This window comes from Olea europaea, chromosome 7, assembly GCF_002742605.1.
Source record: "Olea europaea var. sylvestris chromosome 7, O_europaea_v1, whole genome shotgun sequence".
In the NCBI taxonomy this organism is placed as follows: Eukaryota; Viridiplantae; Streptophyta; class Magnoliopsida; order Lamiales; family Oleaceae; genus Olea; species Olea europaea.
The window spans coordinates 25,544,804-25,560,438 of NC_036243.1; the positions used below are offsets into that span (position 1 = coordinate 25,544,804).

At 32.7% G+C, this 15,635-nt stretch overlaps 1 protein-coding gene across 1 annotated transcript; it reads left to right on the forward strand.

The window, feature by feature from the left end:
• The first annotated feature begins 524 nt into the window (after window positions 1-524).
• LOC111398112 (calcium-transporting ATPase 12, plasma membrane-type-like) lies at window positions 525-15,405 on the forward strand. The gene is made up of 8 exons (XM_023025068.1): window positions 525-534; window positions 897-971; window positions 5,619-5,671; window positions 5,947-6,151; window positions 6,256-6,459; window positions 10,198-11,271; window positions 12,536-12,594; window positions 15,316-15,405. The coding sequence occupies exons 1-8, from the start codon at window positions 525-527 to the stop codon at window positions 15,403-15,405; spliced, it is 1,770 nt and encodes a 589-aa protein (XP_022880836.1).
• Window positions 15,406-15,635: the final 230 nt, after the last annotated feature.

A 15,635-nucleotide genomic window follows, 5' to 3' on the forward strand; every position in this document is an offset into this window, starting at 1 on the left:
AATTATTCACATGTTTCTTATACTTAGAGGGCTCCTTTGGATAGGTCAGTACTACCTCACCCTTGAGGTGTGAACTGACAGGTATGACTATAGGAATAAACGATGTACCTAGTTTCTCGAGGTTATTACTATTGTTCAAGCTCCTAGAGGGCTGGCTACTACCACTATCACTCGACCCTTTAGTGCTACTGCTACTCGACACTATACTATTCAAATAAGTAATTAACTTAAGAGCTTGAACTTGGTCGCTCACAAATCCACTATCCCCGAACTCGAGCTTGATTTACTGAGAGTTGAGAGTAAAAAGTGGGGGTATTTATAGTGGCCTTTGGAATGTCAACGGTCCTCTAATCTTGGCCCTTGAATCATGACACGTGGCAATCATCTAAGGTCGAGCCCTGTCAACCCAACGCATGACTGACACATGTCAAACCACCAGGGATGAAGGACGGCTTCAGGCTATTGCACCTCTTTGCATCTCAGCTCGCAGCTCGACCATGCGCCTTAAGCTGCGACATGGATGCATGGGGGCCTGTAATGGCACAAAAAAGGCCCGAACTTGTTCCTTCGTAATTCCCACACTTTTGAGGTCGGGCCCACGTCGAGGTCATGCCATATGTCGCTTGATATAGTGTCTCCTCCCTACCTTCTAGAAAATGTAAATCCTACTTCGACTATAACTTTTAAGAATCCTTATCTTTATTATTGACTTATCACAATCCAATCCAAACTCGAATAGAACACTTTGAATATAACACAAACACTTTAACACAATAAAGATAAGGATTGCAGGTGGTTAAATCATTCTACAACTCTACCGCCAACATCTATAAATAATTAAATATATGATTGAGACTCATTATTCAAGTACGTTTTTCATTATTTTCAATTCATAGTTTCACTTATAAATTCTCTCTCTGACTTAAGAATCAGAGGAATGACGAGGACACACCTTGAGACCTTTGTTTCAGGTATTGGAAGATCTCACTTATGGTCAATCTAAATCATCAAGTACATCAAGCTCGGTGAATAACAAGTGCGATTTTTGGTAGCACCAACATGTTTGACATAGATTTTTTAAGGATAAATTTTGCACTTCAAAAAAAAAAATTTGAAAAAAAATAAAAAAATAAATAAATTTGTTCATGGACTGCATATTTGATACCTAGCTTCTCTTTCACGTTTCCAAATTGGTAATTTTTCCTTTTGTACGCGGTTTGTGCATAAGAGTTTGTACGCGGTTTGTCCTCTTTGAGTTTTATTTTGGCCCATTTTTAGACGTTTGCACGATTCCATTCCACCAACCCGCAGATGGAATAACTTACAAATTGATAAAACTTACTTTTTCTTGTTTAAACAATTTAATTAATTGTGAATTGGAGACGTTCATTAAAAGAAAATCATGAGTACTACGGACAAATTCTTTTCCAATTTATAACTTGTTTTTATTATTCAGACTCCATTGGGCAAAATTTTTGAAGGATCAAACTTCACATTTCAAGTAATTCACAAATATTATTCATTTATACGCTAACCGTTTCTATTTATTTATAATTAAATTATTTCCAAAGTGTAATTTGTGTAATCTTTAATACCTTTCTATTTATATCTTTGTTCATTGGTGCCGAATTTTGTACCCTAATACACACCCCGTGCGTATGAATACCTACTTTGGAGACTCGGGAAGTAGAGTACGGGTTCCAAATGCCTAGATTTCTATATATATAATCGAGAGTCCATTTTACTAGTGTCGGTTTAATACGTGTCAAAATATTAAATGTTTGGTTAGAGAATTAATTGACTCGTTTGATGAGACCTAACTAGTGCAAAAATTTCTTTCCATGTCAAGTCAATAGGTGACTGCCAATGTGAAAGTACACACATTCCAAACGCGGATAAAAAATTTTAGGGAAAATTGCGACAACGATCCCTAACCTTTTCATTTTTTGTAGATTTTATCATAACTTTCATTTTGTGCCAACGAAAGTCTCTAACCTTCATAAATATGCACTTAAGGTCCATCTGAATGAAAATCGTCCAAAACAAATTCAGTTAACCAGAAAAATTTCTTGAACTATCTGCTGTCGTGACGATTTTATTAGATGTTAATACCTTTTTAAATGGTGTTTTTGGATGATATTTTTGGATGTTTTTATTGGATGTTGATTCCTTATTTTTTTCGATCAACAAACGGTGTTTTGGACGGTTTCTGTCCAGATGGACTTCGGGTGCATATTTATGAAAGGTTAGGAATCTTCGTTGGCACAAAATCAAAGTTAGGATAAAGTCTACAAAAAAATGAAAAAATTAAGAACTGCTTCTGCAATTTTTCCTAAATTTTATGTTGTGATACCTTTGGTCTATTAAAAGAATATATAAAAGGACAGAGAACAATTATGTGATTGGTGAAAAAGTGCTGATTTTTTCATTGATTGGCAGTTTCATCTACGCGTTAAGGAAGAAGAAAGCCTACTTTACGTACGTTCATCTCCACGTGTCTCATTAGTGCCATAAGAATAAAAATCTCATTACGTTTAAATAAAATCAAGAAGGGATGTGGACTAGGATAGAACTAAAATGTAAGTATTCTGTAATAAAAATTAGTATAGTTGGGATTGTTTTGATATATTGAATGATGGCATGGAGATTTATTTCAGATTGATTTGTTTTACGATTTTTCATGTTTCATCTACGTCATTATGTAAGATAACAATCGAACCCTAATAATGGAAGAGATATGAAGTCGAAAAATGACGTGCACACTTCCTGAATTAGGAAAATATGGATGAATCAACAAGCGAGAGATTAAAAAATAGCATTTGAAAATGGTTCATCACATCGAATTGAACTCTATATATTTATATTCAGCATTATGCGATGTTTTTGTTTTAAAATAATTGTAAAGATTGAATTAGAATATCTAATAGAGAAACCCAGAAGAAATGAGCAAGAAATTGCCGAGTCTTTTCTTGTCACTACGTTTTGGCGAGGGCTAAGGTGTGAACGCTATTACGCTAGATTGAAAAGGGGAGAGGAGTATTCATAGTTTGTGAAATTAATTATTTTTGGCATTAAGTTCCTGTTTGGTTTGGTTAAAATTATATTTTTAGTAGATTTTTTATAAAAATTGATGAAATGTGTTGTTAAAAAGTTGATTAAAATTCTGAATTACATAAAATATAATAAATCTCCTAAATGTAATAAATCTACCCTCAATCATTTTTAGTATACTTCATTTTCAACATTTCTATTATGTAGCAAATTAAGTTGTGTAGCATAATAATTACTGATCCTAACTATTGTCATTTCTTGGAGTTGATCACGGATCAACTTCCATGGTGAGATCAATTGGGAGTCGGAGCCCCCCCCCCCCCACACCCAGGGGTGTCTTGGACCAAAATATAATCTAAGAACTATTTAAAATTTTGTATTCTTGTAAAATTCTATTAAGAAATTGGAGTCCTTGTGAAAATCGATTATTCCATAATTTATCTTATAAATAGGAAGTTGATGTTAGGCTTTATCATTATCGTGAAAAAGAGAAAAGTAGAGGTTAGAGAAAATAGGAGTACGATTTTCTTTTGTAAATCTTTTTCATCATAGTGAATAATTGAGTAACAGGAGAGAACGAAATCTCACATTGAGAAGAACCTCTATAAATTTTTAGTGTTCTTGTGTATTTATTTTTCTTTCTTCAAATTGATTACTCTCGGTGGAAAAGAAATGTTGTTTATAATTCTAAACACAAAATTTATCATTCCCTCCATTTTGACCATTAAATGATGTATTTGTCCTTCTCTTTAAATAAATAAATAATAATAATAAGTAGAACAAAAATAAGTAAGGAAAAATTATAAATGGAGTAAAGGATAAATAAATTTCAATAAGAAATTGAATACATATTAACATATAAAAAGAAAAAAGAACTTAGAAAAAATTCATCTTTCACAATCAAATTCTCCCCACCCATCTGCCAACACCCAACTGCTAAAGAAACCACCACCCTCGGAGTCTATTATCTCGTTGGCATCGCACCAGCACTAGATGGACAATAGAAGATGATGCTGGAATTCAATGAATTTGCTTCTACTTTAAGGCACGAAAGTTGAACTCCAGTAAATATTGTAGCATTTCTTACTACTATTTGATAAATGTATTTTGTACACTTATTTAGGCTTTTAAATAGTAATATATTTATAGATGAATTATGGCTTAATTATAAGTGTGTTGTGCTTGTTAGGTACAAATCGACTCAAACAACAGAATTGGAGAAAAACGATGGAAATGACTCAATTGTAAGAGATTTAAAATTTGAGAACAAAAGTGCATACACTCAAAAGTTGTGTCAAACCTCACGAAAAGATTTAAGAGCGCTAGGGGTCAATTAGATGAGAAAAGAAGCCAAAATGGTGAAATATAGTCAAAGTATTATCACACATCAATTCACAACCAAAAATGTCATGCTTCATGTAAAGATTGGTTTGCTGAACTTTGTGTGAGGCCCAGCTGATTCAAACGGACTATAATCTGTGTGGCCCAAACTTGGTGGCCCAATTGATGATCCAGTATGAAGAAATCTCTAGAATGTTGAAGTCGATTTTTGAACTGAAAAACAGAAATGCGTTTTTGTTATAAAATGGCACTTCTTCCAGATTCGAGACTCGTGGCAAGTGATGGACCGTTGGATGACCAAAATTTGTCATTCTCACATAAAAGGAACGTGAAGGGCCATTAGGGTTTCAAATGGTTTTTCGAGCAGCTTCGAAATTCTTATTTTTCATCTCCTCTGCCTTCGATTATTTCCTCTTAGATCTTGTGTGATTTTGTTGAGAGAAATAGAAATTTAGATGAACTCTTGTATGAGTTCACTATGATGTGAAAAGATCATCTGGTGTTTTGAGAAATCTGGAACCGTGTGTTCTTGTAAATTGTTTTGCCTATTTGGAGATGTTCATAGTGGATTTAAGCTTATTCCTAACGGATGCTCAACGGGGATGTAGGCATTGGATTGGGTCACCGAACCTCGGAGCCTTTGGGCCAAAAAATCTTGTGTTTCTTCATCTTATTATTTTCTATTTGTGTGTTCGATTTACGTGACATTGCGCAAATGATTTTCTAAGCATAACAGTGGTATTAGAGCGTTTAGAAAATCGGATTTGTGTTGCGTTTTTTTTTTTTGCGTTTTGGGTTCGAACACTCAGATTTGTGTCAATCTACTATTTTCAGCCTTCGATTCTTTAAAATTTCAAAGTGGTTCTTGTAATATTGGTTGGGTCCTTTGGTTTTTTACTGAGTATTGTTTTTGAAAAATTTAATTGCATTTTTGAAATTTTTGGGGGTAACCGATTTTAAAGGTTAGGGTTTCATTGAATCTCCCCTAAATCTACCTTTGTCTAGGGGTCCCTGTGAGAACCCTAGAATCTGAGGGGACTAGGGCTTCGATTCAAGAAACCTTGTTTTTATTAAAATCTGTGTTATTACATATTTTGTTAATATGAGGAATTGAGATTTTCAAAAACATCTTCACTGTACATATACTGTTATATACATTGCTGACTATACTGACACTCAAATTTGTTTATTCTCAAAGGGGCTGAAATATTGAGTGACTGAGGCAGATCTACCTGAAGGTATATGTACTGCATTTATGCTTTCTGGTAGCTTACTGTGTGTAAGTGCAATCTGATCCTGAGTTTTAGTGTCCCTGGCAATCTTGTATATATTTTTTTGTACAAATAAATACTGTGTGTTGAATAATTGATTCTTATTACATCTTTGTGATATATTGTTGGATATTTCATATATCTGTGTATACATACATTTTCGTTCACACTACTGCACACCATGAACTCTAAAGTAGATGTTCAAATATGAGATGGCAAGGAAGACTTTAGTCTCTGGCGTCAAAAGATTAAGGCACTTATGCTGCAATTAAAATGTGATAAGGCAATTGATGAATCTTGGCAAGAAGGTTTGTCTGAGAATAGGAAAACGGAACAAGATGAACTGGTCTGGAGCACTATGTTTCTGCACCTATCTAACTCCGTGATTAGGAAAGTAGGAGAAACTAAAATAGCTATAGAATTGTGGACAGCCTTAGAAAAATATACCTCACTAAATCCTTACCAAATAAATGTTTTCTTTGGAGACAGTTTTTCAATTTTAAGTTTGATCCTAATCTTGATACAGAAGATAATATGGACAGATTTAATAGGATCACTTAAGACTTAATAAACTGTGATGAGAAAATATCAGATGAGCAAAAGGTAGTTGGTCTACTTAATGCTTTAGGAGATAAATACAAAGATATAAGAAATACTCTGGAATATGATAGGAGTGACCTTACTGTTGAAATAATTCACAGTTCTCTTCTGAATAGAGAACTGGAATTTAAATCTGAATACAAAGAAGTGTATAATGTGGAGGGTGTGTCACCAAAACAAAGAACACATGCTAAAGGTGTGAGCAACTATAGTCATTCAAATTATAGCAAGGATAAAAATTTTGTCAAAAAAAAAATGGAGTAACACCAAAGGAAAAGACGAGAAACCTCTTAAAGGAAAGGCAAATAACTAGAAGTGCTTTTATTGTGGAAAAACTGGGTACTTCATTAAGAATTGTTTTAAGAAGGTCAATGACCAAAAGAAAGATACTAATATTGTGAAGGGATTTTGCATTCAAAAGTATCATCAAAACAATAATATATATATAGATTTTATTATACATCTACCATGCAAATAAATAAATATATATATATATATATATAGTGTGGACGATTATGGACTTTACTATCTAGTCTTTTCGAGTCATAAGGAAAACTAGTTGGTCAATTCCTAGGGGGTATTACACTGATCAGTATCAATGCGACATCTCCATGATCTTCTCCTCTTCTTGTTTCTTCAATTAGTCCAATTGCAACATGTATTCTATACTAATTGGCACGCAGACCTAAATGAAATTGGACTCGCAGGCCCATAGCAACAATAATATTAACGAACTCACAGGTCCAAAATGATTAAGAGCTCGCAGGCTCATAATAATAATAATAATAATGGGCTCGCAGGCCCACAAAACAATAAGAATAAAAATCAACCATTCAACACATCCATATGGTCAAGTCCAAATCATCCACTACTAATGCATTTATCACATAAATGTATTCTTATATAATATCTAATATTATATGCAAGCATGTTTCAAGTTTCTAGCAATTAAGATCGTCTAAACTCTTTCAGACAAATGGATCGAGACAATTAAATAATTAATTAATCATATTGGTCAATTATTTAATTAGCGGGCATATTTAATTTAAATCAAATTTTAATTAAATATCGAATTGGAGTCCAACTCAAATTCCACAATTATAAGGCGGGATTATTTAATTAAAATCAAATTTTAATTAAATATTAAATTAGAGTCCAACTCTAATTTCATAACTTAAGGCGGTTGAATTTAATTAAAATCAAATTTTAATTAAATTGCAGAATTAGAGTCCAACTCTAAATCTAAGATTTTTAGGGCCAACCCGTTTAATTAAAATTAAATTTTAATCAAACGCCAAATTAGAGTCTAATTCTAATCTAAAGAAAAGTTTAGGGCAAAACAATTTAATTAAAATCAAATTTTAATTAAACGTCAAATTAGAATCCAATTCTAATTTCTAAAATATCTTCGGGTGAAAAATTAATTAAAACGAATTTTAATTAAGTCATAAATTAGAGTCCAACTCTAATTTAAATTGAATCAATATTTTAAACTAGGATAACACTCCTAAATAAAATAAAATTCAATTGGGGTCAAAATTTAATATTTAAGTTAAAATCCAATTTTGACGAAAATATAAAATGTCGTCAATTTCTAAATAAGATTTTAATTTATGTCAAAATTAAAAGAATAGGTCAAAACCCATTTAGAATATAATTTTAAAACAATTTTGAAATTGAAATTCAAAACCATTTTGAAATTCGCAATTAGACCCAATTAAAATTTATTAAAAGGCCCCATCAAGTTCTCAAATTGCAAGAAGGTCCTTTATTTAATAAACTACACATTGACTCGAGTTAAAATTGCACACAAGGGCTCGAAATTTCAAAATTTCAGTGTGAGCCCCCCTCCCCAACAATTACCCAATTACAGAAGAAAAACCCTAAAATTCGCCCTCTTTTCTCCTTTGGTGGTGGCACCGTTGGCTACCAAGTCGAGAAGCGGCCGGCGCTGACAAAACAGCGCCGACCAAGATAGTGCAAGCGTTGCGGCGTAGTAGCAACAGCAGCGAACAAACTGCTGCTGCTGCTTCACCCGCCGGTAGCAGCCCGATTTTTAGATCCAAACCATATATTTTTTTAATTATGTTTTTAGAACCAGATTTCAGAAAATTAAGAAAATCATATTTTTCTTCAATTGCTAGAAACATAAAAGGAACAACAATCAACTTTTGATTGTATAAACACGCAAGTCAATTTCTAGCAAACACAAAGGAGGCTCTGATACCACTGTTGGGAATCTTCTTATATATGCGCAGCGAAAAATTAAAATTATTTCAATTCCCACCGAAGATCCCTTTGTGTTTAGATAAAAAATCGTGATAAAGATTGTATCTTTGAAGAATTCTACAAACCTTTTGCTTTTCTTTTCATTCTAGCAATCTTGATTCGCCACCCACAGCTGTCTAATATTCTAGCCTCCAACGTTGCTTTTCTTTTCATTCTAGCAATCTTGATTCGCCACCCACAGCTGTCTAATATTCTAGCCTCCAACGGTGATCCGCACAGAGAACAAGATTGCAGCTACCAGAGTTTTCTCCTCTTGTGCTAGCAAGAATAATCATGAGAAAAATCATATAGATTGAAAATCCTAGCCATGTATTTATATAAACCCAAATGGGCCTGGCTCGGTCCGGTCCAATATTTAATTAATCCATATAATTAAATTCGGTCCGTGAATTAATTAATCTAATTTATTAATTCGAGCCTATAAATAATCAACCCAATTAATTAATTTATCCAACGATTGTTAAATTAATTAATTGACAAATTGCAATCTTTCAATTTTCTTTTGTGTGTGACCCATCAAATTCCCGATCATGATGTCTAATAACGTGAAATATTATTTTGATCTAATCAAAATTGATAAATTAAAACACCCTTTTAATTTATCGTCAATTCACACTCGCCGTCCCAAATTAACATCTAGCAATGTGTCAAGGCAATACATGTGACGGAAAATGTCATGTGGTATGACAAAATCAAACTCGTTCGTTTACCATGAAACTATAATCTCTTCGTCAATATGATCCGATCAATTACGAGATATGGAAGTGTGTCAATCTCGATTATCGATCATATCTTTCACTCCACTATTAAGTCAATATAAGTCGAAAACTTCTTTTCGACTTATGAGTACACCTTGGCCAAGGATTTCATCATCGACTTAATTGAATGAAACACAGATCATAATCTTCTACTATCTAAGAGTGACGAATCCTTTATTGGTCACTCACAACCTTCATATGATTTTTGACGTCCCCGAACGATATCGTATTAGTGACCCTTTGCAGAGAAACATCCAACAAAGCCAAAGTATGACTGTCCTCATATGAGGTACCATGACGACCTCAAGTCAAAGGACCAATTCCACTACCGAACGTTAGAGATTAGCCACTGACACTCAGATAGTTATCCATGTGGAATCTCTCGGTGGGTCTCCAATATTTTGTTCTATAACAAAACATCTACGTGTTCATTTAAGTGTCACCACACTTTAACTTGTGAGATTAGCTACTCACTTCATAAGTAAGAAATGCCACACGTGATGGTCTATCCGTAATAACGATATCCATATCTCGTTATTACTTACGACCATGGATGATTTAAAATTCAATCAGATGTAATTTGTATCTCACAATCACAATTCTTTGTGATTAACAAATTACGAAGATTTGAATCTACGGACTCTATTATTTATTTAATTGTCTATTAATTAAATAATAGATCTGTCATTAAATTGCATTAAATATATATCAAAAGTATTTATATCCAAAATTGATTGGACCTAGGGCATAATACTTACATTACAGTATTTGCATATGCTTGCAAACCCACAGATGGGTCTGATGATATGTCACTTGAAGCAAATAACTTGATCTTCATAGGAATAACAGGCCTAAGAAACAAACAAAAGGATGATATAAAAATGCAGTCTCGACTTTGGATGGAGGAGGAGTTACGACTATTTTTACTGCTTTAGATCGTGTTGATGTACTTAGAACTACCATCAACAATTGTCAGCTGCATATTCCCGAATCGAATGCTCTAACGGGTGACGAATTTAGGAACTTAACGAATGAAGAGAGAATGCAAAAGGTGGGTACGATTCGCATTCTGGGAAGCTGTACCCCGCAGGATAAGGTTACTTTACTGAATTTCTTGAAAGAAAAAGGTGAAGTGGTAGCAGTGTTGGGGCTGCAAACAAATGATGCTCCAGCACTAAAAGAAGCTGATATAGGGCTGACAATGGGGATTCGGAGCTCGGAAATGGCCAAGGAGTGCTCGGATCTCATTATTTGGAATGCAGATTTCACATTTCTGGTCAATGGGATCAAGAGTGGGAGACGTACCTACGAGAATATACGAAAATTCATCCAATTCCAGCTCGTAAACATCATTTCGAGCTCATTGGTTAACTCCATTGCAACTATATTTTTGGGGGATGCCCCCATGACAGCAATGGAGTTGTTCTGGTTGAACTTGGTTGTTGCACTTCTTGGAGGCTTGGCACTGCTGACCATGCCGCCGGCCGAAAACCTGATGAAAATGCCTCCGATCAGAACATCTGGACGTCTTATTACCAATGCCACGTGGAGAAATATAGCAATACAAGTCTCTTATCAAACTGCCATATGTTCGATTCTTCTACTCAAAGGAAGTGCTGTCCTAGGAATAAGTGCAGACGCCATCAAATCCATGATTTGCAACAGCTTATTTCTCTGCCAATTATTCAACAAAATCATCGCTAGAGAGCCTGAAAAGAATAATATTTTTGAGAGACTTCATCAGAATCGTTGGTTTTGGGTGGCATTTGTTCTTTTTCTGATGTCTCAGGCAGCCATGACAGCGACCGAAAATGTTCTTGGCATTAGTGCGAGTTTGAGCTGGAAGTTGTGGGCTTTATGCATTTTAATTGGTCTCGTCTCGTGGCCGCTTGATTTCGCAGGGAAATGTGCTTCAGATTTTCATACCAGGTGTTTGCTGCAGATTAAGGCTGGAAATGAGGGTCAGTATAGTTTCTTTTGCTAAATTCTTCAAATTTTCATCACCTTAATTTTTCCCCCCATACCCAATTACTATGTATTTTGTATGTTTCATTAAGAATGAAGACATACTTATGCCTTGTTTGAGCCACATTCTTTCAAAAAAAAAAAATATATATATATATATATATATATATACATTTTTAAACAGTGATTTGACATCATTTCAATTACATATTTTTTAATAAAATAATATTACATGCAAATTCAAAACTTCTACCCATTTTTTAACCACGCACTCTTTATCAATCTACTATTACAAAATACATTCTTTCAAAATAATGTTGCTGAAACACACACCTATAATTCTACACAGATAAAACATTTATAATATATAAGCATGTATAAATGTACATTTTCAATGCATAGAATTTTACACAAGAAGCCATCATAAGCAAACCATAAACTCTGGTATGATCATCAATCATGCATTAATTAATTTACAAATTCAAGAAATAGGATACTAATTTATCAATAATGCTATTCATAGTCATCATAGGTATAATTTTAATAATTTAAAAAATGAATAACTTTTAATAATGATATACTATGTTACATATAATGACTACTGCAGTAGCACTACTCGTAATTTATATATGTAAATCAAGTAAGACTTGCCTGTGCAAACAATATTTGCCTATTATTCTTGAATTGTAATACATTAGTTTAATTAAAGAAAAGTCAAAAAAAAAAACAAAAACAAAAAAACAAAAGGAACTAAAAACGAAAAAAAATAATGAGGCGGTGGATTGATTTATATCAATCCACCCAAGTTGAAAACCTATCCAATTACACACACAAACACACACTAATACACACAACAGAAGCCGAGGTAGAAAGAAAGAGAAAAAGAGAGAGAGAAGAGAGAAAAGAGAAAGGGAAAAAAAGTGGGGAAGAAGAAGAAGAAGAAAAAAATAGAAATTTTTTGTCAAAGTGTTAGGAATTAAGTGGTCTACATTATTAGGCTTGAATTCCTTAATTTTGAAAGGTAAGTAAAAAGTTACTTATTGTTAAATTATGTTTGATTTTATAGTTGTTATATTGTTAGACTAAATTCAATTTTATTGAAGGGTTTAAGCATAATAAACTATGAAATTGAGTAAGATAAAAGAAAAACTAGTTTTAGTGATTAAAGACACTTTAGAAATCGCCCAAACGTAAAATGATTAAGTTTGGGTATCGCCTATTTAATTATTGAAATTATTTAAAAATTATATCGTATTTCAGGCGATGATACTGATATCAGAACAGCTTACCAACCGGGTTCATTTTGCGAACATAGTACTGTGAGTGGAAAAATAAAAATATTTTTAAAATATTTACGAATTAAGTATATTATCAAAGTATGTGCAATTATGTGTTCGAATTACATGATTATTATGGAAATCTCTTTTAGTATGATACATGTGGAATCTCAAAGATTATTTATGGCACGTTTGTGACTTGCTATATAAGATATGTGATATTGAGATTTGTTTGATATATGAGACATGTAATATTGAGATCGGCCAGAAAAGTATCCATGATTATATACTTCTTCTAGTTCACAGAGAGGCTTTGGCCGTGTTCTATTCTATACGGAGAGTCTTAACCTAATATTGGTCTTGATCGTGTACATATAGTTCACAGAGTGGCCTTGACCGTGTTTTAGAATTGATTATGAGAGGCCTTTGAGACTGACTTTCGTTTACGGAGGAGCCAAAGGCCCATGGTGAAAGTTCTTAGCTCGAGGGGCGGATTATATATTTCAGTCAGAGGGTACATTTTTGGTGGAATTTTCTTTACGTTTGATGTGATGAGATTATAGCATGGTTATCAGCTGATTTCTATATCATGATTTTGAGATGATATTTTATGACCTTATGTGAATATTTCACTTTTGGTTATAATTACATGATGTTATTTTGTGAATTTTAAATGATATGAACTCTATTTTTTATAGAAATGTAAAATTGAAAAAGTATAATTATTTTTGAATTGCTCCACTCACTGAATTATCAACTCATATATTTTCCCACAATTTTTCGTACAAGTGGAAATTGATTCTTTTTAACTAAAAGAGCCTAATGATTTCAGAATGAGAGCCACACGATATGTTGAGTGTTATAACTCATTTTGATGAAGCACGAAGTAAATATTTTGGGCCCATCACATTATATTTTATATAAACATTTGATTTTGTTGCATTTTTTTTAAATAACTCATAGTCCGCCTTGGTGATAGATTTGACATCTAGTCAGCATCTATCATCGGTGCACGTCACGTTTCGAGTCCACTAGGGTGACTCAGGACGGATCGTGTCAAAGTGGTATCAGAGCATGGTTTTGAAAATTTTTATGGTTCATGCATGTTCAGTGGATATGATCACATGTCGTGGTGATAGAAATCACGGGCTCTCTAGCTCAAATGCATAGAACCAAAAATGATAAAAATATATTTTAACAGATATAGGAAAGACTAGTATGTAAGTATGGTAGTTGCAATGATATTATGGTTGAAAATGCTATTAGTTGTTGGGTTGGAATTATGTGTGTATGTAACCTAGTAAGATTTGAACAGATTGTGATGATTTTGAGGGGCATTTGAAGTTACAGATGTTACAACCACTTAATTATCAATTTATTTGTAGAACTACATGATTTTTTTTATGTGTACATAGGAAAATTTTTAGTTATAGCTTGCACGATAAATAGAGGGAAATGATCTAATGTGTGATTAGTGATAACCAGTGAGGAATTTTAATTATTTTCGAATCCAAATGGTCTTTAGTGTCATCAAAATTTTGTTGTGATTTGTGGCCATTTATATGGGATGATAATAGAAATTATAATGGTGTATATTTATGCTATATGACAAGAAATTGTGGAAGATAAAATGATGATTTGTTGATTGATAGACGACAATGTGTTGTTGTGTATTTTAGTCTTGAGGAAATTAATAATAATTCCAATTATTTTGATTATTTATGAGTGGTTTGATTACAAGGAATGTGAGAATAATAGGGATGAACTTCAAAATGATCACCCATTATGAGGTGAACTTCAAAATGATCACCCATTATGAGGTGATTTGTTGCTTTAAAAATAGAATTAAATGGATATGTGCATTTAAGTATGTTATGTGAAAAATAAAATAAAATTAGAGAATGGTAGAGTTGAGAATTATTGAGATTGGGAAATTAACATGCGGTATATTGATGTGTTAAATGTTTACGTGATAAATGTGAAGGTTATTATCTTGTGATATTAAGGAAAATTGACATAATTAAATATTTTAGGTCATACGATATGACGATAAATGCCAAGGTTACATGATCATAACATGATATGGTGAATAGCATGTAAATGAATATAATGGTTGTCCTCTAGCAAAATAATGTGATGATAAATTTGGGTTATTAAGTTAATTGATTTTGTTGAGGCCATTCGTTGGATTATTGTGTTACATTCCATACAATTTGGAAGTGTTGAGTTAAATTTTGAAGTTAAAATGAATTTATTGAAATTTCAGTGATATAATTTTTGGGCTATTTTCAATTGTATGGATCGCGAACAAAGTATTCCATTTTCATCAAAATATATTTGTTAAGGAATATAAGTAGGACATGTTGGATTTGGATATTTTTAAAGTTTAAGATGATCATCAAATATAGACTTTACTCATTGTGAAATAGTATCTTTAGGTTACATTATCTTAATTAAAGGTCTTTATGCGATATATAAGAAGGATTATGCATTGATGATAGATCAACGACCTATTTAAGGAGTAAGAGTATAGATTTTCATGGATTAAATGTTATTATTTTCTCTTTATAGGAAGAAAGAACAAATTTTGTATGGATATAGAAATGTCAAAAGTTTTGCCATTGGAAAACTCTGAGGAAATATTTGCTCTTATATTCAAAGATGATGAATGCTTGATTCACAATAATGATTTATGATAATGGATTATGTTAAGGTTTATAAAGTGTTCTGAAGTAAAATGATGAACTATGAATTATATGATAGATTGTTGAAGAGGCATTATTAAAACATGATTTGGAGTTGGTTATATTGGGATTATGTTATCACATTGAGAGAAATATCAATGCTTATTAATCATTAGAGTTTTAAGGTATATTCTATTCGAAAAGGTGGAAATGGAAATTGTGTAAATATTATCATTGGGTGATATAGAATTAAAGGAAAATAACACCATATTGAGCTATCTTAGTTGTTTTATTGGGGTTAACTAGAATTTTGGAAAATCATGAACAATTGAATTTTTGGAGATATTGTCAATTTAGAATGGAGATAATTACCATCTAATATTTTTGTTTGGGGATTCC